This window comes from Podarcis melisellensis (assembly GCF_964234715.1).
Source record: "Podarcis melisellensis genome assembly, chromosome: 10".
Lineage (NCBI taxonomy): Eukaryota > Metazoa > Chordata > Lepidosauria > Squamata > Lacertidae > Podarcis > Podarcis melisellensis.
Genome location: NC_138542.1, coordinates 32415796 through 32440899, shown reverse-complemented (window position 1 = coordinate 32440899; position 25104 = coordinate 32415796). Strand labels below are relative to the sequence as shown.

The following is a 25104-nucleotide window of genomic DNA, read 5'->3' as shown; positions in this document are numbered from 1 at the left end:
CAAGTAGTGGTGTTAGGATTGGCACTTAATTCTTTCCCTGCCTTCCCTTTTAGTATGAGTCCTTGTTTGATAGCAGTGCAGAAACTCCAGGGTACTTTTGCAGTGACTTTTAACACATTTGTCATAGGTGTCCACATAGTATACTTTTATGGTCAAAACCAAATAAAAATGGCACTGTCGAATGCTGCAGTCGGTGAGTCACTGCTGCAGAATTTCTTCTGTGTCAGCTGGTAAGGCAGGAAGTCTGGGAGGCGTTAGAAAAAGGACAGGAAAACCTGCACTTTGTACATGTGCCCCTACGGTCACAATAGGTCACATATTTAATGTAAGAATGAAAATGCATTGACACTGGGAGCCAGGTTTTGATTTGCTGCTACGTTTTAAGACGCACGTTGCTCCGTCCAAATTAATTTGGAATAAATAGTTTGGTGGCTGAGGCGCCGCACGTTGCAAAAAGAGGAAGCAAAATCTGACGGTGTAATTTTAGATTTTCATAGCATGAAATATAAAATGCAGCAGATTCTCTGCAAACATCCATCTTTAACATTACGTTTCTGCTCATTACTGTATTTGGGGCTGATACAGAACCTCACGTGAAACCTTGTTAGACAGAAATAAAAAGTAATGTGAACCTACACACCATAGGCCAGAGATGAGAAACCTCTGACCCTCCAAATATTTGTTGGAATAATAATAATAATAATAATAATAATAATAATAATAATAATAATTTATTTATATCCCGCCCTCCACAGCCAAAGCCAGGCTCAGGGCAGCTAACACCAATAAAATAGTACAACATTCTAAAATCATTTCATTATAAAATTAATTCAACTCAAATTGATGGCAACCATTAGGCTAAAGTTCTGTGAAGATTGCCAAAGGAGGGAGTCAGGCTGTGCCCTGACCAAAGGCCTGGTGGAACAACTCTGTCTTGCAGGCCCTGCGGAAAGATGTCAAATCCCGCAGGGCCCTAGTCTCTTGCGACCGAGCGTTCCACCAGATTGGAGTCACAGCCGAAAAAGCCCTGGCTCTAGTTGAGGCCAGCCTAACCTATCTGTGGCCTGGGACCTTCAGGGTGTTTTTGTTTGAAGACCGCAAGTTCCTCTGTGGGACATACCAGGAGATGCTCCCAGCAACCCTATTGGCCATGCTGACTGGACCTGATGGGAACTGGAGCTCAATAGCATCTGAATGGCTATGCCATTAGCAGTGATACCCCTATAAACTCTCTGGGGTAGTGGGAACTATTCTGTCACTAAAGGTACTTGCCATCTCTTTCCACCTCCCCTTTTTCCCCCCCAGAGGTGGAATGGTCCAAACCAGTGAACAGTATGAATTTGTGCATCATGCGCTGAACCTGTACGAAAGCAGGCCATCTGCTGAAGCTGTCCAGTGAAACCAAGAAGGAAGAAGCAAATATGTTGATCTCTCTTGGGGTAATTTGATTCGTTACCTACCAGCAACTTCTTCAAGGAGTTTACAGGTGTGAAGAGGAGTGGCACTGCAGCCAACTTGTAAAAGGAATGTGGATGGTTAAAAACAAAAACAAAAGCATACAAGATTGACGGACCTTTGTCTTGAATGTATTGTGAGTTCCCTGAACCAGTTTTTAAATGAAGGTTAATGTACTGATGTTACATTTGGATTTCACATATATATCTTATGGAGGATTTGTTTCTGTATTAGTGGGATCTGCCACACAGAATGTATGTAACGTATGTTTGTATGTTCTACAATGGACTTGGGAAATTCCACTGAAGAAATGTGTACAAATGCTTTAAAGTTTGCAACAACAACCAAAAGTCTGTCTTGTGAATAGGCTGTCAGGTGTTCTACTGTACCTGTTAAGTGCTATTACCTATTATGTGGTAAACTTTATTCCGAGCCTTTTATGATTCTTGCCAATTATGATTCTTGGTCAATTATTGGCTTCAAATGGAAACAAATATTTTTTGAAAAGCCCATTGTTTTTGAAACTATTCGAAATCAGTTAGGTATTTTATATGACAGCTCCTAAGTCGTCTTATACGACAACTCCCAAGTACTCTTAGATATTTAAGTGTGTATAGTAAATTCTATAAAGCATTGTGGAACACAATGGCGGCCACACAAAGGGAGTGTTTCCTGTGCGAGCCTGACTGAAACAAATAAAAGTTATAAAAGAAATCCTGTATTTCATTCGAGGTTGCTGTACACTTGTGGACTTCTCTTTCGCTTCATTGGGGCTTACACAAGTGACATTTCCAGTGGTTGAGCCCAGTGTCTTTTTTTCAATGTTGATGTATATATTTGATACTGTCAATTGTCTTAGAAGCTGCTTTTTGCTCCAGGACAGAATCCGGTGTATTTGTAAATCTCGTGAGTCGTTTTAATTTTAAAAAAAGAGAAACTTTGTAACATATACTAAATGGTAAGAATTTTAAATATTTGCCTGTCTTTTACCGAAAGCTTTTTTTAAAAAACAACAACAGCAAGTTCCATTTATTGTAAGGAGATGGATGGGTGTTCAGGGGAACACAAACTAGAATGGACCATGAGGATCTTGGTGTTTAATTCTTTTTATCTTTGCAGTGATCAGTTTGTAAAGACAAAAAAAGTATCGCTGGAACCCCCCCATTTGGCAAGAACTGAGGAGTCTCAGCATAGGATTTGATAATGAGTTTCCAAAGCAGTTATGTTACCCTTGCTTCATCCAGCCAATAAACTTGATACAAAATATTTAAAGATGTCTATATTTTCCTCATGTTATTTCACCGATTACCAGCCAATTTTCTCCCTCAGCAAGCCCATGAAACTCAGGTCTGTCTCTTAGCTTCATGTTGAAGTGATACTCATCTCGGAATACCCCGCCCTGGGCATTTTACTTCCCACAGTACCCTGTAATATGCTCCTTCCTCCGGTCTACCTAGGCCTAATCCAAGATGTCTTTTCTGCTTGAGGTGAAGGACAAATTGACCCCCTCCCTAATTCCATGTACAAAAGATAATTATCTCATTGGCATCTGAGCCTTACCGTGCCCTCCAGTGCACCTGGGGGCAGCAGACTAGTTTCCGACGGCCTGTAGGACAGGACTCATCACAGCACACATAGGTTTGTCCACCAACACCTCACCACTTGTACCCAACACAGCACCAGCTGTTAAAGTTGCCCTCCCCACTCTGTCTAATGGTAGGGCTGGCTCTGGGCCATCTCCTCGGCTGGCAGAAAGTGCTGTGAGGCCATTGGTGAGCACATAAGGCCTTCCTCTGAAACATTTTCTGCCATTTCAGCTGAGTACAGTGTTCAGCTGAGTACTTTCAGTGCAGAAATCTCCCCTCTGGATGTGAGCGCTACGGAAGTTGACACATCCATCTTTAAAGATATGTGCAAGTAGTATTAGCTAAAGATGAGGAAATTAGCCAGAGCCAAGGGTGCAAGGTACCTCAGGATTATACATGTGTAGGGGCGAAATGAGAGTCAGTTTGCATTTAGAGGTTACCTAATCTGCACTTTCTGAAACAAAATGTGAACTGAAACACAGCCGTCCTTCAAAGTCACGCTTCTCCAAATTTGTGATGCAGTTCTCCAGCCGATGTGTCAAAAATGCCTATATTAGGGGAAAGTGTACATAGAAAGGATTATATTATTGAAAATAACATACACAAATGAAATTATATTAAGAGAAACTGCCTTGCAAAAATGTGCATTTTAGGCAAATGTGGATATTAGAATAAATTGCACTAAAATACTGATTAATTTTTGTGAGGCCTTTTTAAAATAGCAATTGCGTGGAATTGTGAAGAACTGAATTTAAGATTGAGAAAATGAGAAACAGAGAGAAACTAGAGAGAGATAGCAGAGATAGACATGGGTATATCTTGGTGGGTAGATTGAGAGCCATGCCCCAATACATGCCCCAGTCTCCCTAGAACAAAGGAAGAAGCTCTAAGATTTACGGTTCTGCACTCAGAAGAGGCAGACGCTGCATAAAAGTGTTCCATCCATCTGGACAAGGTAAGATCAAAAAAGGATACAGTGGTACCTCAGTTTTCAAACATCTTAGAAGTCGAACGTTTCAGTTTTCGAATGCCGTAAACCCAGAAGTTAATACTTCGGTTTTTGAACACGCTTTGGAAGGTGACCATGCCACACGGCTTCTGCTGAGTTCAAGATCTGGAGGCCTAGCTGTTGGCTATTGAGTTGTTGAATGTTTCGGAACTCGAATGGTCTTCTGGAACGGATTACGTTCGAAAACCAAGGGACCACTGTGCAAATGAGAGAAGAATCAGAATTCAGTGTCATGGCCTTCCCTTCATGCTGGCTTCCTAATACGAAAGGTCCAAGCCATTGGCATCAATTAAATTCACAATAGGAGTGTTCACACATGACATTCAACAAGTGTTCAGTTTGTGTACCTGGGTTCAGAACAGCTGAGTTGTCCAAATCTGCGAGTGTCCATTCTTTCACACAAAGACTTATACACCCATAAGGTAAAGGTAAAGGGACCCCAGTCCGTTATTTCCAGTCGTGGCCGACTCTGGGGTTGCGGCGCTCATCTCGCTTTATTGGCCAAGCGAGCCGGCGTACAGCTTCCAGGTCATGTGGCCAGCATGATTAAGCTGCTTCTGGCGAACCAGAGCAGCGCACGGAAACACCATTTACCTTCCCGCCAGAGCGGTACCTATTTATCTACTTGCACTTTGACGTGCTTTCGAATTGCTAGGTTGGCAGGAGCTGGGACCGAGCAACAGGAGCTCACCCCGTCGCGGGGATTTGAACCGCCGACCTTCTGATTGGCAAGTCCTAGGCTCTGTGGTTTAACCCACAGTGGCACCCATGTACAGTATAATGTGTGAATAAGCCTAATGAGAGAGACTTCTGGGTGTGAGTCAAACATGGTATCTAATCACGTGGCGCTCCTGGATGGATTCATAACATATCATTACACAAGCTTGAGTGTTTACAGGACAACATAGTATATATTTACATCGGCCAATCAAGAATACCTGCAGACACAGAATGGTTTACAGACAGGCAATTAAAGGAAATTATAGCCCCTTTTCCTCTGCTGAGTTTTCAAAGATGCTTAAGCTCTGTATTTGTTTTTGAAATGTACCCCTCTTTTGCTTGTGTTTTGCCTAGCCAGGACAGATAGCTAGTGCATGCTGAAGAATCATATGGAACGACAAAGTGGTATAAAAAAACCCAGAAAAACAATTGAATAGAAGGAAGTGTTCGTCACTGACATTTTCCTCCTGCGAAGGCACATTTCCTTCCTAGCCTTCGCTTCACTTATCTAGGGTATGCATTTTTCTAAAAAGAAAAAAAAATGAGCGAGAGAGAAAGAGAAAGAAGCAATGGGAGTAGTTAGAAGAAAAATGGAGAGTTTATTTCACATTCTAATTTCTACCTGCCTGGCTTTCGGGATCTCTGGTAAGTACAACTCCCCTTCAGATTTTTGTGTTTCTTGCTCGTTCTGGCCGTGGTTCCCAAGAGTTCCTGGGAGTTTCCCCTGAGCTGCTGAAAGGGAATGATTTCCGTGCTTCAGTTTATACAATAAGGGAGAGAGGCATTGGCCGAGTAAAACCAGAGATTGTTTAGGTTTCAATCAAAAAAAGGAAATAAACTTTCTTTTGAATCATTGCTTCATTCTTTGAGAAGTCCTCCCCACTGGATACTCTCTTTGCTCCATGCTCATTTGTGAGGGACTCTGAGACTTTATCCATGTTTTGTGCAGGCAAGTTATAAAATCAAAGGCTTTTACAGATACATTTTTGCTAGAACTTATCGTAATATAAATCATCCCACAGCTAATTACAAATGAAACACAGGAAAAGGGAGCAGCCAGGCTTATTCTTTAGCTGAAGATGGGGCTCATCACCAAAGAGCTGAAATTGTATTTATTCCATGGGAAAGAACTTATTTTGTGATGCAAGGGAGTGATTCCTTGTGATTTTGTGATTCCTAAGTCTAACCACTGCTGTATACATGGTACCAGTCAGTCATTGTTGCAAAGCAGTGAATGGAAACCGCATTGCAAGTCAGGGAGTTTATATTATTAACACCATATCTCATGTTTATATGAAGTAAACAGAGCCCAAGGGCAAAAGAATCAGAGACAGATTTGAAAACACTTTCAAGCAAATAGTTTGCATGTTGCAAACCAGTTTTTAAAAGGATTATTAAGAGTTTGACTTATTGTTTCATTGTGAAATGAAAACATGGGCAGTTAATGGCTTGGTTTGATCTTTTCCCCTCTACTCTGAGTGGAATTAAGTTTAGGGAATCCACAGAAGTATGCAGAAAGCCTGTACACCACGATCCCAAACCTCCTTTTGACACAACTGTAAACTTTCTTTTTACCATGATTTCTAGGCGATTACCACAACAGAAAGATAGTGAGATAATAATGGTTATGGAAATGAGTTATCACACTTGTGGAGCTTGTATGGTTGCTATTGTTTCTGTTCTGTGAACCTTAACATATATTCTGTCCCATTTGTATGGGTTCTTCATTTCCCCTCTCAGGTGGTTTTCTTATTATCCATGAGCTAAAACAGCAATGTATTTATGAGAGCAATAAAACAGTATATGTGGGAACATGCAACCTGACCAATATAAACCAGCAGTGGAGATGGATGAAGAATGAAAAGCTCCTCCATGTTAGATCTGGCCAATGTCTGGCTATCAGCAGGTTTAAAGCAGCCCATTCGCGCAAAGCCATCACCACCAACTGCTCTGAGGCACCCAGTTGGACCTGTCACAGCAGGGAAGGACTCCTTGAGGTGAAAAACAGCTTTCTGTTCCTCAAGAAACAAGGCTCGACGGTAGTAGTGAAGATGGGGAGGAAATATCTTCATAGTTGGAAAAGAATTGACGTCAACAAGAAGGGAGAGACTCTCCATGACAACCTGTGCTCAAGGAATGGTAAGCCACTCCTTCGAATATGCTTCCCATGAACCGTAAAGTGTGTCTTGCGCTGACCAATTTTGGAAGTTTTTGTTTTGCATTTATCTCATTTTTTCAAAGTAGTGTATGTGGTTCTTCTCCCTCCTTCCCTTCAACAACCCTGTGAGGTAGGTTAGGCTGAGAGGCAGTGATTGGCCCAAGGTGACCCAGTCAACTTCATGGCCCTGTCTACATTGACATTTAAGTAACATGACTTGCACTAATAAAAAGCCATTAAGAGTAGCTTCAAAGCCACTTTTGAAGGGAAAGAAATAAGATGTCTCTTCCTCGTATGCTTAGGTATTTTTAGCCTGTCAGGTGCTTTCTTAGCTGAAAGCCAGTATGGGGTAATAGTATGAGTGTCAGACTAGGAGCTGGGAGACCAGGGTTCAAATGCCCACTCAGGCGTGAAGTTCACTAGATGCCTTTGTGCCAATCACTTCCTCTCAGCCTAACCTACCTCACAAGGTTGTTGTGGGGATTAAAAGAGGAGGGGGGAACCATGTATGCCATCTTGAGTACCTTGGAGGAGAAGGCGGGATATAAATTTTAAAAATAAGACAATTATCATATTTGGTCCTTTGGCACTCTGAAGTAGCTTTTAAATGGCCTTTCTTGGTTTTATTGTTTTGTTTATTGTTGTGTGTAGGTCTGATACAGTCTGCAAAAAAGGAGTATACAAATTACACAACATCCCCTCTTAAAACATTTCATCACAGAAATGAAGAGTAAAAAAATTAGCAATCTTTTAAAAACAAAATCAAGCAACAGTAGTGGTGCATAGGCAGGTATATCTTCACAAACATAAGCTCCTCAGTTGTTTGTTCATCTGATATTACATAGCATTTACAAGCACTTAGTAATCCTAATAATAAGCAGGTAATGCAGAACTGTATTATTTGTTTTAATAATTTATATGCTGCTTAGTACTATAGTTTCTAAGCAGGATACAATAGAAGAAATACAGGGGGAATTCACAAAAATGTTGACCTACAGACCCATTTTTCATTTCCCAATACAGTTAACATGTTTTATTTCATTTTAAATATAATTTTCCAAAGTTTTGTTATCTGGCAACAGTTCTTCAAAATTTTACACTTGAGTGGAAAAAACTCGGGACGTCTGGTTCCCCCCTGCTGCCACCAAAGTTCTGTTAAAGACCTCTCCAAGAAAATACACCATGGCCCTTTGTCGTCTTGATAGTTTTGCTTTCCCATTGGGTGAATTGACAAGAAATTTTATGTTAAGAACAAAATCAGTAAAAATTGTGTTGGTTGAAATTCTTCCTTAAGGTTCTTAGCCTTAGGAAAAGGTGCTGGAATGTTACCTGAAATGTGTTATATATGCAATATGACAAATGTAATATACCACAATGTGCAACTTACATAGCATAAATGTACTGCCATTTAAACCTATTTTTAGGACAGTCATAATTCCTTCGCTGAGAACTTTATAATCATTAGGCCTGTTATTTCTACCATATCATCAGTGTGAGGCACCTTACAGAGTTTTACAGAGACAGGTGCCTGCCATCAAGGAACTTAACTTATCTGAAAGATAAGTCAGACAAAGGGAGTTGGTCATATGGTATCACTTTTAGAAGAAATGTAATATAATTATGTGTTGATATATTTAGTAATTAGGTACCCTTTTAAGGTTAATGGTCAGTAACTTTCTCCACTAGACCGTCACCTGCTTTCTTGAAGCTTGTTACCAGCTTCCCTTCAGGTGCATCATGGAGGCAGGTGCAGCCTGATTGGCTCTCCCTAGCTAGGATGAATAGTTGGTATCATCTAGAGCAGCGTTTCCCAAACTTGGGTCTCCAGCTGTTTTTGGACTACAATTCCCATCATCCCTAGCTAGCAAGACCAGTGGTCAGGGATATTGGGAATCTGCCTCATGGGTCAAATCTGTCAGAACTGCCCACCTGTCAAAATCTCTCATTCCCATAGGAGCCAAGGTGGATTTAAAGGGGAAGAGGGTGAAGATAGGAAAGCAAGTGAGGCAGTCTCATCCACCAAACTCAGCACAGATCTGAGTACAAGGTAGTTTAGCTTTAAATCAGAGGCAGTGTAAAATGCTTCTGATAAAAACTTGCTGTTCTTCTATCAAGGGCATCCTACTTTTAAGCAGTGTGAGGTGGCCACCCAGTTAAGTATAGTACTCTATTTCACTGAAATGGTAAATGCTTGTGTGCATTACTTTGTGTTTAAATCTGATTAGTTGGTAACTGAATTCTAGAGAGTTCTCATGTGATTGGCTAACAGGGGTCACATGGGAGGTATATAAACATGGAGAGACTCCATTTTATGGGAAGCAAGATGACTGTGTTTTAGAATCCACTGCGAACACTACTAAGTTGAATAGAGTGTTGGAGTGCTTCTTTGCTTGAAAGAAAGACAGGAAAGGCTCAGGAGAAGGTAAAAGTGGTAATCTCTCAAAAGAGCTGCAAGGCATGGCCTAACTGAAATACAAAGTACTGAGCTCTGGAAAGAGAGAGAAATGCAGCTGTTTGGAAGTTAGAAGAAGAGACTGAAAGCCCATGCTTGGACAAGCATGTGACTGTAAATATTATATTTTAATTCATCTATAAGTTTCTGCAAGTTAAATATTTGAATGTTAAAATCTGGACACTGGTTTAATTTCCAAAGAAGGGTGTCAGTCATATTTATGATATGAGCTTCTTAGCTGTGATTTCGCTACTCTTACTTCAACACGTCTTAGGCAGCAGATACTGGGGGCTGGTCATTTCTTGGTCCATTTCTCCTGAGCTCCCTGGCCACTACAACCTGCTGGGTTCGCACCCTGTATTGGTGATGCTTGCTTGTTTCTGTCCTGGCTTGGCTGGACATGTTACCTTCTCTTCACACAAAACAGGCTGCACCACTGGGAAAGTTCCCAGATTCAGAAAGCAGGCAGGTGGCTGTCAACCCATGCCACAGACGCCAGCAGGCACCACATCTGCGTATATTTTGCCTGCTCATGTGATGCATGCCGGTGCCAATGTTGCTGCATTGCGGTATTTGTTTGGGTGGGCAGTGAGCAGGCACCAAGTGGAGCAATAAGCAAATGCCAGCAAAGTGTTAAAGGACAGTACTGTTTGCCACGTGGTCTGTTCTGCTTCCCCCAGGACAGATCTGAGGTCCAAGATCAAGAGCTACTGGGTGGAAGTTGGAGCCTGCCTTTTCTAAAGAAGAGCATGCATACAATTTCTGGATGCAGTCTTAAGTTATAGCCACAGGGTTAGATTCAAAGACTATTCAAGGCATGTGAAGGAATATTCAGTTTCTTTGAACTTTTCTCCTTGCTAAAAACATTTTATGATTTTAAAGCACCAGTCCTATATCTACTTACCTGGAAGTAAGCCCCACTGAATTCCAGGAGCTTTACCTCTAAGCAGACATTCATTGAATTTCACTGTAAATATTTATGTGAGCCTTAGGGATAAACCTAATAAATTAAAGGAGCAGTTGTGAGGAGTACTATCAATGATATTGGCAAACTGAAATCCAGAAAATATTCTCAGTAGATCAACCTGTTAGGAAGCAGACAGGACATTGAGTTGTATCGCTAACAGTGCAATCCTATTCATGTCTACTCAGAAGGCATGGCCCATCCCATTCTGCTGCCTGAGGCGAAATGGGAAGTTGCCACCCCTCTGCCGAAGCCTCTCTTACCTGGGCTGTGTAGCGGTGCCTGCCAAGGGGTGGTGGCAAGTTCTGGAAAGATCTCATGAGATCTTAAAAGAGCTCGCAGAGCTCTGTGGAAGCCACTGGTGCTGCTCCACAAGCAGTAGAGCTGGGGAGGCTGGTGGGGCACCCACAAGGGTGGTAGGGCACCCATTTGAAATCCCACCACCCAAGGTGGCTGCCTCAGCTAGCTTTGTTGGTGGGCTGGCACTGCTCAGTGGTAAGCCCCTTTGAATTCAACAGGGATTAGTTCCAAGTAAATGGATATAGATTTTCGGCCTTTGCACTCCTATACCTTTAAATCAGTGTCATACCCCTTCAAACAGTCAAAGCATCCTGTGAACTGCAGTTTGTTCAGGGTGCTGAGAGTTGTTAGGAGACCCCCTATTCCCCTCACCATGCTACAATTCTCAGCATCCTCTGGGAAAACAGGAATGGTTGTTAAGCCACTCTGAGAATTGTAGCTCTCTGTATGTAGTGCATATGGGGTTTCATTGAACTTCCTTCTGAGTAGGCATGGCTATGATTTTGCTGTAAATCTTATCAGCATTGCACAAATTTTGAGACTCAACATATTTATATAACTTGGGAAAGGACTCATTTGTTTAAACAGTTATTTGCAATTTGTCCTTAAAAAAAAATAGCTTGCTAGCTAAATTTGTGGAGTGGATAGTTCACAAAGCAGAGAGAAGGAACACTGGTTCAGTGGTTGCAAATGCAGTCCTTACCTTGTTTTAAAAGCTAACTTATTTCGTTTTTAGTTTTATTTGAAAAGGAACTCTACATATTATTGACTAAATTGTACTATGATTAGAAGGCTAATAATTTTTTTTTAATCCCCCAAAAGAATCCTCATTTCAACTAAGAAAAAGAATTATCAGACACCAAGTGTGACATGAGTCATTTTACTCGTACTTTATATCCTCCCTTTGTTTTGTCTGCAGTCTTAAGTAGACAAAACAGAGGATAAGCGAAAAGGATATAACATAATAGCTAAATGACTGATGTGCGTTTGGAAGGCATGGTGATAAGAATGCACTTACAGTTTCTCCTAAATAGTCCAGCTATGACTCAACAAGCCCAATTATGAGAGCAAAGTAGTGATCCAATGAGCCCCATTACAGTGGTGCCCCGCAAGACGAATGCCTCGCAAGACAAAAACCCCGCAAGACGAAAGGGTTTTTCGGTTGTTGTGTCGCTTCGCTAGACGATTTTCCCTATGGGCTTGCTTTGCAAGACGAAAGCCCATAGGGAAATCTCTGGGGACCTCTTTTAAATGCTGGCGGTGGGGAGCAAAGCCTTTCCCCCCCCTCCGGACTTCAGAAGAGGCCCAGGAAGGCCGGCGGGGGCAAAAGGTTTTGCTCCCCACCGCCAGCATTTTAAAAGCGGTCCGGGATAGCAGGGAAGCGCTTCCCGCTATCCCGGACGGCTTTTGAAAGCAGGCGGTGGTCCAGGACCTCTTCCAGGACCTCTTCCGAAGGCGGGCGGGGGGCAAAAGTCTTTGCTCCCCCCTGCCTGCCTTCCCGGGAGAGCGGAAAACACAGCGCTGCCTTCCCGCTTTCCGCGGAAGGCAGGCAGGGGGGACAAAGACTTTTGGACCCGGGACTGTCCGGGGCGATTTAAAAGCCCCCAGACGGCTTTTGAAGGCAGGCGGGGGGGAGCAAAGACTTTTTTCCCCCGCCAGCCTTCAGAAGAGGTCCTGGACAAAGACTTTTGCCCCCCGCCCACCTTCGAAAGAGGTCCTGGACCTTTTCTGAAGGCTGGCAGGGAGGCAAAAGTCTTTGCTCCCCCCCGCCTGCCTTCAAAAGCCGTCCAGGGGCTTTTAAATTGCCCCGGGACAGTCCCGGGGCGATTTAAAAGCCCCTGGGAAGTCCCCCCCTGCCTGCCTTCCTGGGAGAGCGGGAAGGCAGCGTTGCGTTTTCCGCTGTCCCGGGAAGGCAGGCAGGGGGGAGCAAAGACTTTCGCCCCCCGCCGGTCTTCAGAAGAGGTCGGGGGACAGACTGTCCCCGGACCTGGTCTGAAGGCGGTTTCCATAGGAACGCATTAATTGATTTTTAATGCATTCCTATGGGAAACCGTGCTTCGCAAGACGAAAAACTCGCAAGACGAAAAGACTTGCGGAACGAATTAATTTCGTCTTGCGAGGCACCACTGTACCTACAAAGGCATATGTGTGCACAATAAGGGTTGTGACTTCACTATTGCCATAATGATGGTGATGATGTGCATATCCAGTGGTATCCTTTGACTGATGTTCAGCAGAATAAAGGGGGAAGCAATTTTCTGTGATTCCCTTTCTCCCCTGCACCTTTATGCCTTTCTAAATCTGCTCTGGATGATCCCTAAACTTTCAGAGCAGATTTAGCTGGGTGTGGGATGGGATGGGGGAGAAAATTGATTCTGTTTGTATTTAAGCTGAACCTCCCAAATTTGCACTTTCAGATACTATAGAAGAACCAAAACACAACCATCCTTTAAAATTCGTACTTCCCTGAATTTTGCAATGTAGTTCTCCAGGCAATTACTGTGTACAAAAAAATACATATACTGCAGTAAACCATGCACAAAATGTATGTATCATTGAAAATAACATTAACATGCATCGTATTAAGAAAATTGCTTGGTAAAAATGTGTATAAAGGTAAAATTGCATAGAAACTTATATATATATATATATATATATATATATATATATATATATATAGGGGGAAATCTGAGTAACATGCTGGTGAATTTTGATGAGGACATTTTTAAAAAAGAAAAGAAATGCAAACTGATGTGGAAAAGTGGAGTATTGAAATTGATACTGCTGGAATGATAACTTGAAAAACCAATATTGATGGATTGGCTCATCCCTAGTGTGTGAGGACATTGTGGGTGCTAAAGTTGCTTGCCTTCCCATTCTGTTGATGGAAGCCTTACTAAGAGCCGAGCAGCATTGTTGGCTATTTATTACACCATCATAATCTACTGCTACTATATCTGCCACACTACTTAAAGTCAATACAAAAACAAAACAAATATACAAATCAGCTAGTCAATAAAATAACATTGATTGTAAAACCTTAACAGCAACTCCTTCTGCTGCATCACAAACTACTTTTGAACCCACAGGTTTGAAATCAGCTTTGTCTCAGCCACAAACATACTTTCTATTCAAGAATATGTCCCACTGACTGCAGTAGTACTTGTAGGCAAATGTTCATAGGATTTAACCTGAAAGACATTACTAAAATTTGCAAATATCACAGTCCTTCCCAGTGGACACAGCCTGTGCTTTAAGTTTCACTTGTCGCTCCTCCACCACATTTCTTCTATTGTAGTTCTGATTTAAAAAAACAACAACAACACAATCACAGGCAGTATTCCAATATGCATAGTGTTATTATTTGTTCCAGTCCTGGCACTGGTAAGCGAAACAACACATTTAGTGTAATAAAATCCACTGTGTTGATTGATTTAATCCAGAAGTGATGGTACTCATTCTATGGATAACTTGCAATTCAATGGTTCCACGTTGGAGTCTCCCTCTGAAGTCCAAGAGTCTCCCTTTTCGTTCAAGGATGGCCACCTTATAGTTATAGAACATACCAGGAGGTTGGAATGTTGGGATGTTTCCCTGATGGTTTGGGGAAGTTGCCATTTCTGATATCAGATTAGTGCCCATTTATTCTTCTTTTAGATAAAGCCCTGTTTATGCTGTGTAGAGGGGCATTGTGATGCATATGTCACATTAAAAGATGAGAAAAATGAATGAACCCAATATTGTAGGTGACACTATCAGGCCCTGTAAGAGCGTTGCCAGAGAAGACACTAGGATAGAATTGTTATAGGGTTTGGTCTTTGTGTCCATATCTCTGTAATGTTGTTGCTGATGAGTAGCAGTGTTAGACTGGGGGTAGAGGCTGTTTGTAAGCAAGTATAGACCTTCCACCACCAAGGCCTGTGAGAGTGAAGTGCCATTGTCAGGACTGATCATTGACAGCATGCTTGAGTGGTTCATAAGTAGAGATGGGTGAATATTTCGATTTTGATTCTGAAATCAGGATCATGATGGGGGAAAGGGTTAATGCCCAACTCTCTGCATTGCGGTTTAGGGATCCCCACACCAGCTATTTGCAAAAGAAAATACTGCTATGCAGAGGCAAACTGCATGACCGTTATCATCACCTCCACTTTGGCCCTGAATTAACTTGGCACATTTTTTTAAGCGTATTGTTGACACAGTGTTGCCCATATGTTCCAAAATCTCCTGAAGGCAATAATTGAAGCAATCATCATGTCACAAAAGCTACATCGCTCTATAATAACACAGAGTAGTGATTCCCATATGAAGGAGTTTAACCCACAAATGTATTATTGGACTCCTGCGAATGGATTGTCACAGGGCCAGTGCTGGATATTGGGCTGGCCTCACACTTACAGGGACTTTTGTGTGTGTAATTTAACAGACCCCTACAATTTCCTCTTCGGAGAAGAGCAAAGATTATAGTTTAAAATAGAAAAAACATTTGAAGTGAGTCGTGTGTTCATTGGCGGGGGTGGGCCTTCCTGATTATTTCAAAATACATGTTAGGCTAATATAACACACATGTTTTACATTGAAAAGGACCTCGGAGGAACATGCATCTTGTACATGTAAACAGAAGATAGACAGTTTTATTTTATTGGTAGTATTAAACATGCATGTCAATGTTGTTGTTTTTAAGGGATGTTGTTCACTTCAAGATGAAAGTTCACAAAGTGGTCCTTTTGGCAGGGGAGAAATCATAGGTTGACATTCTAAGACTTCATAATTACACACTGAGTGATCATATTTGGAAACATCTGCTGCTTCTAACCTAGTAATTACAACTTTTTTAGAGGGGCTGTAAGCTAAAAAATTTATACGTGGCAGGCAGCCTACTGTTGTGGCAGCAAAACAAGGTTTTGCCATGCGTGAAACTCTGCTTCTCAGAGTCATTTGCCTCATGCAAACATATCCTGCTATTGAAAGGTAACCTGGTTTTCTGTGAGGAGGGAAGTTCACATTGCAAACTTTTTGGCCTATAAATGTAGCCGTAGTGATCATAGAACACCACAGATTGAGCCTTAATTCCCAGTCACATAGAAAGGACATGACATTCTCTTACCACATAGGGAGAAGTACAGAATGTGAACGGAAAATGTGTAAAAGTTTCTTCCTGCACTCCCATTGTAATTTTGGCATTCCCTAAAAGATAGGTGACTTTAAAAAGCTCATATAATTACAGCCCATTACCAGAAGCTTGTGGGCAGTGCCCTCCAGGTTATTTCCTGAACAAAGCGGGCATGAGATTTTACATGGAAGAGTTCTGAATATCTGTTATTATAAAGCAGACTTGAGCCATTTGTGACCAGCCAGGCTTAACGCAGCCTATCAGCTCTGTACAGCAGAACTGGAGAACTTCTTGGTTTTGTAGTAGCCCACCAAAATCTGCAAAAACAAGTTGCTCCCATATGCCTTGTAGAAAGAGGTACACAGGTACAGAGCACATGAAAGGTTAGAGGAGAGGGCACATGCAGGAACATCAGGATCAGATCCTCCAAAGCTGAAGGGTTACCCATGTCTCCCTTGATGAACAGTGAAGAAAGCACTGGGTGTGGAGAGGGATAGGAACTTGCCCCAGACTGCTAGGAAGTGCTTCAAGAACAGGTGTGAATGGGCTTAGCGTTTACAGGTTTGCCAGGGACGCAGTTGCATGTATCATGCACACCCACAAAACGTAGTGAACCTTGTATATACAGGTGCCTGTTAAAAGTGAATTCCTTGACCTTGGGCAGAGGTGTTTCTAATAACCAGCCCACATAATCAATTGAATTCCATTCCGTCTTTTATTGCATATGCATTTTTCTGTATCCATTTTGAAGATCTCAAACAAGCTTGCTATTGTAGGGTGGTTGCTGATTATCACATGAGAACATGCTTTTTGAATTCATCAGTCATAATAAACGAATAAGTCAAATTGAAATGGTAAAAAAGCAACCCACAACCATACTGTTATCTGTCTGTCTGCTATAGCTCAGTAATAGTACATCTGTTCTACACTGAGAGGTTCAATTCTGCACATCATCAGGTACAGTATGGGAAATACTTCTCTGAAATCCTGGAGAGTCACTGCCAACGTAGACCATACTGAGCTGGATAGCTACCTGGAAAGGTTCCATATCTCTATCTGTCTATCTGTCTATCTATCCATCTATCTATATCTATCTATCTATCTATCTATCTATCTATCTATCTATCTATCTATCATCTATCTATCATCTATCATCATCATCTATCTATCATCTATCATCTATCTATCTATCATCTATCTATCTATCTATCTATCTATCTATCTATCATCTATCTATCTATCTATCTATCATCTATCATCTATCAATCTATCTATCATCTATCATCTATCATCTATCTATCATCTATCTATCTATCATCTATCTATCTATCTATCTATCTATATCTATCTATCATCTTTGGGCACTTCACTTTTATTATTGAACTGTTTGCTAATCTGCCTGTTCTTCAGTCTTTAAATTGGATTTATTTTTGTGGGGGGATTAAATGAGTTTGGTTGGATGTGGAATTGACCCCCCCTTTTTTAAAAAAATTGGATTTCTTTTTTTTTTTTCTTTTTTGAGAGGACTTTTCCACTTTATTCTTTGTGGATTAAATATATGGGTTTCCAAGCTAGAACCTGGAGTTCTAGTTAAAATATATTAACTGCACTCAGTTAAAATATATTAAAAGAATTGCTACTATGCCAATCAAGCTCTTTCCTGAGATAACCAACCCTGGAAAGCAGCTTGTCAAGATGTTGTTGCTGGTGTTTTCCAGAACTGAGCTCTGTATTGCCCTTAAACAAGTGACAACTAAGGGATTGGCTCTTCTGGATAGAATCTAGAAGGCAACCTGCAACTAATTGTTGTTGTTGTTTAGTCATTTAGTCATGTCCGACTCTTCGTGACCCCACAGACCAGAGCATGCCAGGCATTCCTGTCTTCCACTGCCTCCCACAGTTTGGTCAGACTCATGTTGATAGCTTCGAGAACACTGTCCAACCATCTCGTCCTCTGTCGTCCCCTTCTCCTTGTGCCCTCCATTTTTCCCAACATCAGGGTCTTTTCCAGGGAGTCTTCTCTTCTCATGAGGTGGCCAAAGTATTGGAGTCTCAGCTTCAGGATCTGTCCTTCCAGTGAGCACTCAGGGCTGATTTCCTTAAGAATGGATAGGTTTGATCTTCTTGCTGTCCATGGGACTCTCAAGAGTCTCCTCCAGCACCATAATTCAAAAGCATCAATTCTTCGCCGATCAGCCTTCTTTATGGTCCAGTTCTCACTTTCATACATCTCTACTGGGAAAAACCATAGCTTTAACTATATGGACCTTTGTCGGCAAGGTGATGTCTCTGCTTTTCAAGATGCTGTCTAGGTTTGTCATTGCTTTTCTCCCAAGAAGCAGGCGTCTTTTAATCTCGTGATTGCTGTCACCATCTGCAGTGATAATGGAACCCAAGAAAGTAAAATCTCTCACTGCCTCCATTTCTTCCCCTTCTATTTGCCAGGAGCATCCTGATAACAGCATTTTAGAGCTAGTTATCTGACCAAACTCTTGCCAGTTTCAGGAAGCTGCTTTTCCAAGTGATGCCCACCACAGTCTTTGAAGGCCACTATAACAAGATCCCATACACAGACACACTTTGTATCTGTGGTTAACCTGAGGTTTATCTTTTAGCCTGCCCCCTTTTTGCAGAGATCCAAGAGATCACTTTCTGAACCCTTTGTTCTCACTAGCAAGCAGGAATGGTTTGGCTTTTCTTGGCAATAACATAGAGAGCATCCAGTATGTACGAGCTGCAAAAATAAAATCAGGACAAATGAAATAGATAAAATTGTTATAAGTTGTTTTGGTGATTCTGGGGTTTAACCTGAAATTAAGCTAAATTTAAGATTCTTGGTTACTCTAGTATCTTCTCTCTCATACATCATAGAGGTTGGCTTTTATTATGGATGTATTTTGTTCTGGATTATTTTATTAATATTACTGCTGCAAGTTTCTCATGGCCTTTGGCTAGAACAATAAACAAGATGTGATTAGTATGCCTAAAAGTATTTTCAACTATGCTTAGCACTGACTTTATTTACTGTCATTTATTCATCTTAGATTTTGAAGATACTGAAACATTTGTTCGAACCACTAGAAGCACAGCCCTTACATTTAATTCTATAACACACAGTCCACAGAATGTTCTTGGCACTAGCAGTACGGTGGTTTTCATCAGCAATGTCACAGAAAGCAACAATAAAAACATGGGCAAAGTCAACCCTACCCAGAATGTACTTGAAGTGACAAAAACACCCTGGATTCCCACACCTACCCATCATTTCTCTACCACCGAAGAACAGGTAAGTTCAGCTCATAGCTGGGATTGGCGGTAGTTCTTCTGCAGATACTTTGAGGATAGAATCCTTCAAGCTTCACAAATTGTACCCAATCTAAGGCGTGCAAAACTGACTGAGATTTGCCAGAAACTTGATCGTCACCCTAAGAGATAAATCATAAGGTGCAGAGGAGTTTGTGTGGATATGTGGTTCTATTGTATGCTTTAAATTGCCAAGAAACAGCAACCTATGACAAAACAGAATGCCTCAAACACTAGGGGATTGGACGGTGGTCCTCACCATTGGCAAATGATTTAGCAAGTAGTGTCATATCTATATTGCAGCTTCTGGCACAGGCCGGTTGAGCTACTGTGTTAGATAATGGTGCAGACAAAATTCATATTTCCTGGCTCAGGAAAGGCAAACATTGCAGGCTCACAAGTTCTGTAGCTCATGGTCACAGAAGAACTTTAAGCCCTGCCTCCCTGTTCTTTCCCACCCCATTCCTGCCTCATATCCCCTTCACTTATCTTCATTGCTGTTCCAGCAGAAGGGAAAGGGAGGAAGATATCTTGCCCCCCTCCTTCCTTCTCTGAGGATGCTTGGTATGCTACTATGGCAGCATGCCAGGCATTAAGGGGGGGAGGGAGAGAAATCTTTCTTCTGTTGCTGCTACTCATACTGGAAGACCAGCAAAGACACTGGGGACAGCAATGGCTGCTAGCCGTTCCTCCCAAGCCCCGTAAATGTCTCCCTCTGTTGGAAGGCACAACTGTGTATACGACATGGCCTGCGCTGGATCGCTTCAGCTAGCTTGCTTTCTCAAGTGCAGTGGAAGAGATTATCCCATTGCCAGTGTGGAAGCACAGGTTCAGTTGCTGGTTTAGACAGCTTCTGAACCATGGAATGGGGAGAAGGCACCATCTTGATCTTTGCCTCAGGTGGCAAAATGCCCTGGAACAGGCCTGAGGATGCTGTCTCATTGCAGGTGTCCAGGTATGATTTATTTGCCAGGTCTGTTGGTTGTTGTATTTGGGATGGAGGATACTATTCATAAACTAGGATAAACAATAAACTAGGAAGTGGCTTGCAAACCCTAAAGGGGCAATGGGAACCAAAAAGCAGCATTTTCACTCATTTTCTCATATTTTACAGTTGAATTATCCAACCAGTTTTTGGTTGCATGCTTCAGAGTGGGGAACTATGTGCCACACAATAGAGACAACAGGTGTTGCTATCCATCTGCCAGCTCAGAAAAGACATGTACCCCAAATTGAGAAACGAATCCGGGGAAGAATTCACTCCTGTCCAATCAGGGGTCAAAAGCTTCTTTAAGAAGGGTTGCATAAGAAGGCTGAGTTATATGAGGCTAAAGGGTTAGATGCTGTGGCTTGTGCAAATTATCATTAATTTGTTAAGGGTACAGGGGTAGGAGATTTATTTATTTAATATTGATTAAGACTAAACACTTATATGCTGCCTTCCAGGCCACTTTCAAAAGACCATTACACAAGAGGAAACTGTAGCTTCATACACAGAGCAGGGGTCACCATGGAGCTCACAGCATCACAGCATGAAGCAACTCCGCTGTGATAAAAAGTTACAGCATTTGGGATTTCTTAGGTTAGAGAAAAGGCAAGTAAGAGGTGACATGATAAGAGTTTGCAAAGGTATGCATGCCACTAGAATTTGTGGACATCCAGTGAAGAGAAATGTTGGAAGATTCCTCTTCCATTGATAGCAGTGGAATATTGATTCACTTATGTGTTGAGGCATGTTTCAGTATGCAGCACATCTTGTGTATATTTTTGAAAGGAGATTCCTTTTTATATGGATTCATGGTGGGTTGCAGTGTTAATTATGCTTTACCTTGTTTTGCTTCTGACCATCCATATCCATGTATATCAATTATTCAGGGAGGCACATTTTGTTCAGGGAGGCACACATCTGAGACATTGAAAACGTAGTGGACAGTGTTAATATGCTAAACATTATTGTGAAGAACAATAACATTTATTCGTTTACACAATGAAAGGCTGGATGCTGCTGTTTGACTGAGGTCAACTGATTTTCAAGGCACGGTGGTGGTTGCTTGGTGATGATGGTTTTTAAAATTGTTTACACAAGACCAACCTTGGGTTGGAAGTAAATCTGCAGCTCGCACTTTCAGAACTATGAGAAAAGCTATGCAAAGCCCATTTCCTCTTGATAAAAGAGAGAGAGAGATTTGTGTGCGTGTGTTTTAAAGCCAGGAAACCTTGAGAAAGGATCTAAGGCAGACTGGAACCTACTACTGATGATATGTTCAGTCACTCCCCACAGTTACTTCCAGCTCTTTCTTTTACTCTGTCTTCTTAAAAGTTGGGTCAGCAGAAATAGTATTGTTGCACATCTATTCAGTATCAGCTGTAATATTTATTTGACATACCTACATTTGTTGTCCCATTACAAATTATGGTTATGTTGCTCTACTAAGTGTCCATATGGTACACTTCAACCTGTTTGTACTTCATCTTGTTAAAAGATAATTAATAGTGAGTTCTTCGGTGTCATTTTAGACCTCACCTTAGTATCGTCTGCAGTAAGAGGTAGACATCAAACTCAACTCCACAGTGGTGCAGTATTTAAGATATTAAAAGCTGCAAGAGCACTCTACCTATGTAAACCAAAAGGATTGTCTTCCATCAGTGCTGCCTTAATTCTCCTGCAAACTTTACAATTTCTTTACAGATTGTCTCTTTAGTGATACATAACTCTAACTAATTGTTATTGGAAAAGAAATGACAGAATTCATTTGTCTGTTCTTTTTCCAAAGGATAGGCAAATATTCCTTGAAAATATGGAAATTTGCTTGCTTTAAGTTATATATATTTCTTAAGGGCAATTTATTTGGGTCCAGGGTGGTAGTTGACTCCAAGGCACATGCTGTTCCAAGGAAAAGAAAAACTGAGACAAACTGGCAGTTTTTCAGACTAATGATATTCCTACAGCCATGGAATTGAGATACCATTGGACTTTTTGCGCTTGACACAACGCTTGTTGTTTTCAAGTTAGCAAGGCTATATTTTTAAGCTATATTGGCTGGAATGTGTGAGAGAAAAATAATGGTTGTCTGTTGCTTACGGATTTGTGCTTGCTAAGACAGAACAGAGGAAATTTGCATTTCCGGTAAAAGGGAGGAAAAGAGCTTGCCTACAGAGAAAAAAATTATATCTCAGCTCTGAAAGGGCACTTAAGGTCTTGTTTGTACAGTCAAGAGAGTTTGGAATAGTTGCTGAGGTGGTTGTTGTGGGGAGAGCCATCTTTGCTCTTAGTTCAAGGGAGCCCAACGCCAGATGGCAGCTCTGTGTTTGTAGAAAATTTGCATGAGCCATGTTCACCACAGGTATCGGCCACGGTACCCCTGGGTTCATTTCCATGACCCTGATAACTTAGCGGTGCCAACTTGAATTTTAAAAAATGGGGGGAGCCTCAGATAAGCCCCATAACACAATGGCAATGCCTATCAACTTTTTGGGGGCAACCCTCTCAAATATTTTATGGGGGTCAAGGGGACCTCGGTCCCTAGGAGTTGCCTCCTGTGGTCTAACTTCGCTTCAGCCTTGGCTCTACCCACTCTACCTCACGACCCCAGGGCTGAAGCGAGTGAAAACAGTGGCTGCCTCTCTTGTTGTTGTCCAAACAAGCTCTGGATCCCGGGGAGAAGAAATCCCCTGAGGGGAGAGGAGAGGAAGGCAAGCGACCACTGAGGGGCAAGTGTGAACTGAGGAGGTTTAGAGAGGACATTCCAGGGGGAGGAGAAACGCCTGAAGGAAACCATCTCCAGTGTCAGAAATAGCCCTGGGAAAAGAAGGTCCGAGGCGAGCGAGGGGAGGAGGAGGAAGGAAGAGGGGCAGGGTGCGGCGGAGGAAGACAGAAACGCGGAGAGGGCATGAGGGAGAGGGAGAGGGCGCGCGCCGAGGCGCTGTGAGGAGAGGAGCAAAGGGAAAGGCGGCAAAGAGCTGCTGGCTGAGGCAGAGGGCTCGCTCTCTCTCTCGTGTGTGTGCCGCCCGGACATTGGCTCTGCTAGGGGCAGAGAGGAGCAAGCGGCCGCCGAAGCGCCTGGCCATGGCCGCGCGGGGAGAGCGGTGGGCAGCCGTCTCCCGCCGCGCCTTCCCACCGCGCTTGCCCGCCTTGGGCAGCCGCCCGTGCGCTCGGCCGGCGCGAAGGAAACTTCCTCGAGGAGCGTCGTGAGGGCCGGCCTGCCTGCCGCGGTCGAGCTGGCCAGCAGAGGGCGGCCGCGGGCTGCTACCCTCGGCCCCGCGGGCGGGCAGGGGAGGGAGCTGAGGAAGCCGCCGCCGCCGCCGGCGGTGGGGCCAAAGGCGCCTCCTTGCCCTCACCACCTGCAGGCTGCCTTGCAGATCCAAGCGGATGGCAAGGCTGAGATGCGGAGCGGGAGTCTCCTTGTGGATTCTCGCGCTGGCCCTTCTCAAGGTGGGTGGCAGCCACGCGCAAAGCAAGAGGATGGGGAGGGACCTGGGGGGGGGGACTTGCAAGGCAGGAGCCGAAGCTGGAGACAAGCCGGGATAGAGCATGAGACTCTGAATATCGAGATCCAAAAGATCCACGCATTGCCGGGGGTTGGACTAGATGACCCTCGGGGTCCCTTCTAGGATTCTCCCTTCTGGCAAACACAGCCTGCCTCCTCCAGTGCTACCTGTCAGATCAGCCTCTAACCTACCTTTGCTTTCAGCGCCAGCTTATCAAACAGGATCCCATCCAGGATGGAAGTTCTCTCCTGCGTTCTCCTCTCCCCCCCCCCCCACATAATGATACTTCTCCAAGCTGGCTGCACAGAAGTTAACCACTACTGATGCAGTTCTGAGCATTCAAAAAGAGTTCATCATCTTGCACATGAATTACCATCCTTTCACACCCGTGACCCGCACACACCTATTCAAAGAGGAGAATGGGGCGAAATGGAAGCTGTGTTCTGCTGTGGGGGTTTGTGTCTACAGGTGTTGGGTATTCCATGTACACAGTGCAAGACGTGTGTGTGTGATTTTACATGCACACATATAAGGAAGTCATTTCCATCCAAACTGAGGGACTTGTTCCATGTTTAATATTAAAGTGCCGCAATCTGAAATTTAGAACAATTGCCTCAGGTGACCGTAGAAGAAATCATTTGCTCTTGGGTGAGATAACCACTGTGTGCTGTTTCTGATCCTTCTCCAGGGTGGTCTAGGAGCTCCAGTAAAATGCACCATCAACCAGACAGAGTGGAAGGTCTCCAGCCAGTCTGTCCATCTCAGGTGGGACAGTTTGGGATACCCCTGTAACTTCAGCGTCACCTGCAACTCCCACAATGCTTTGTACAGGGTTTGCCAGCCCATCCAGAAAGTCAACGGTTCCTATGAATGTGACTACAACGGCTTGGAAGCAGGGACTTGGTACTATATCAGGATTGTCTCTCTGTCTGATGGAGAAACCAGCAATATCACATTGCAAACAGGTATGGGTGACAGGTGCAGGTTTGATGAGGGGAGTTTTGGCATAGAGGGAGGATCTGTCATTGCCCTGTTGTCTCTGTGATGTTCAACCTGAACTTCTGAAATGGAGATTATGAAGGGATAGCACAAGTCATTCCAAATACTTTTCAATATATTCCAAATGTAGGTCAGTGGGTACACAATTAATCCACACACCCCCCCACCTGCTAGAACTTTATTCTAGTTCCTAAAAACAATCTCTCTTAGTTACGCTTAATAACTGGTTTGACTTTCAAGGTGAGCAATGATCTGGAACTCATTAAAATAAGTGGCTTAAAATCTAAAAAAGAAAAAGAAAATCAAGCATATATATCGTACTTTACAACTGTGCTTATATTTTGAGTTTCTGTTTATATTAGTCATTATTTTTAGTAATCTCACTTTAGTAATTTTGTCCCAATTTAGGCTGCAATCCTATGCTCCCTTACCTGGAAGTAGCCCATTTTGGACTGCTGGGCATCTTTCCTGCCTTTAGTTGTTTAGTGGCTGTATACAAATTTTACCCAGGATAGTTGAGTGATACTTGATGGTAACTATCTAAGTGACTTTCTTTT

The 25104-nt window shown here is 42.7% G+C and overlaps 2 protein-coding genes across 3 annotated transcripts in view; both read left to right on the top strand.

Annotated features, from left to right (window-relative positions):
- PTPRR (protein tyrosine phosphatase receptor type R) overlaps positions 1-2721 on the top strand; it is a 106894-nt gene extending 104173 nt beyond the window's left edge. For both annotated transcript variants that reach the window (XM_081928036.1, XM_081928037.1), the window contains exon 14: positions 1306-2721. In XM_081928036.1, the coding sequence (XP_081784162.1) occupies positions 1306-1399 (94 nt within the window). In that variant the 3' untranslated portion in view covers positions 1400-2721. The remainder of the gene's footprint in view (positions 1-1305) is intronic.
- Positions 2722-5303: 2582 nt separating this feature from the next.
- Positions 5304-25104, top strand: part of PTPRB (protein tyrosine phosphatase receptor type B) — a 74550-nt gene continuing 54749 nt past the window's right edge. The window contains exons 1-4 of the mRNA XM_081928141.1: positions 5304-5415; positions 6511-6909; positions 18802-19043; positions 24237-24513. Coding sequence (XP_081784267.1) covers positions 5340-5415; positions 6511-6909; positions 18802-19043; positions 24237-24513 — 994 coding nt within the window. The 5' untranslated portion in view covers positions 5304-5339. The remainder of the gene's footprint in view (positions 5416-6510; positions 6910-18801; positions 19044-24236; positions 24514-25104) is intronic.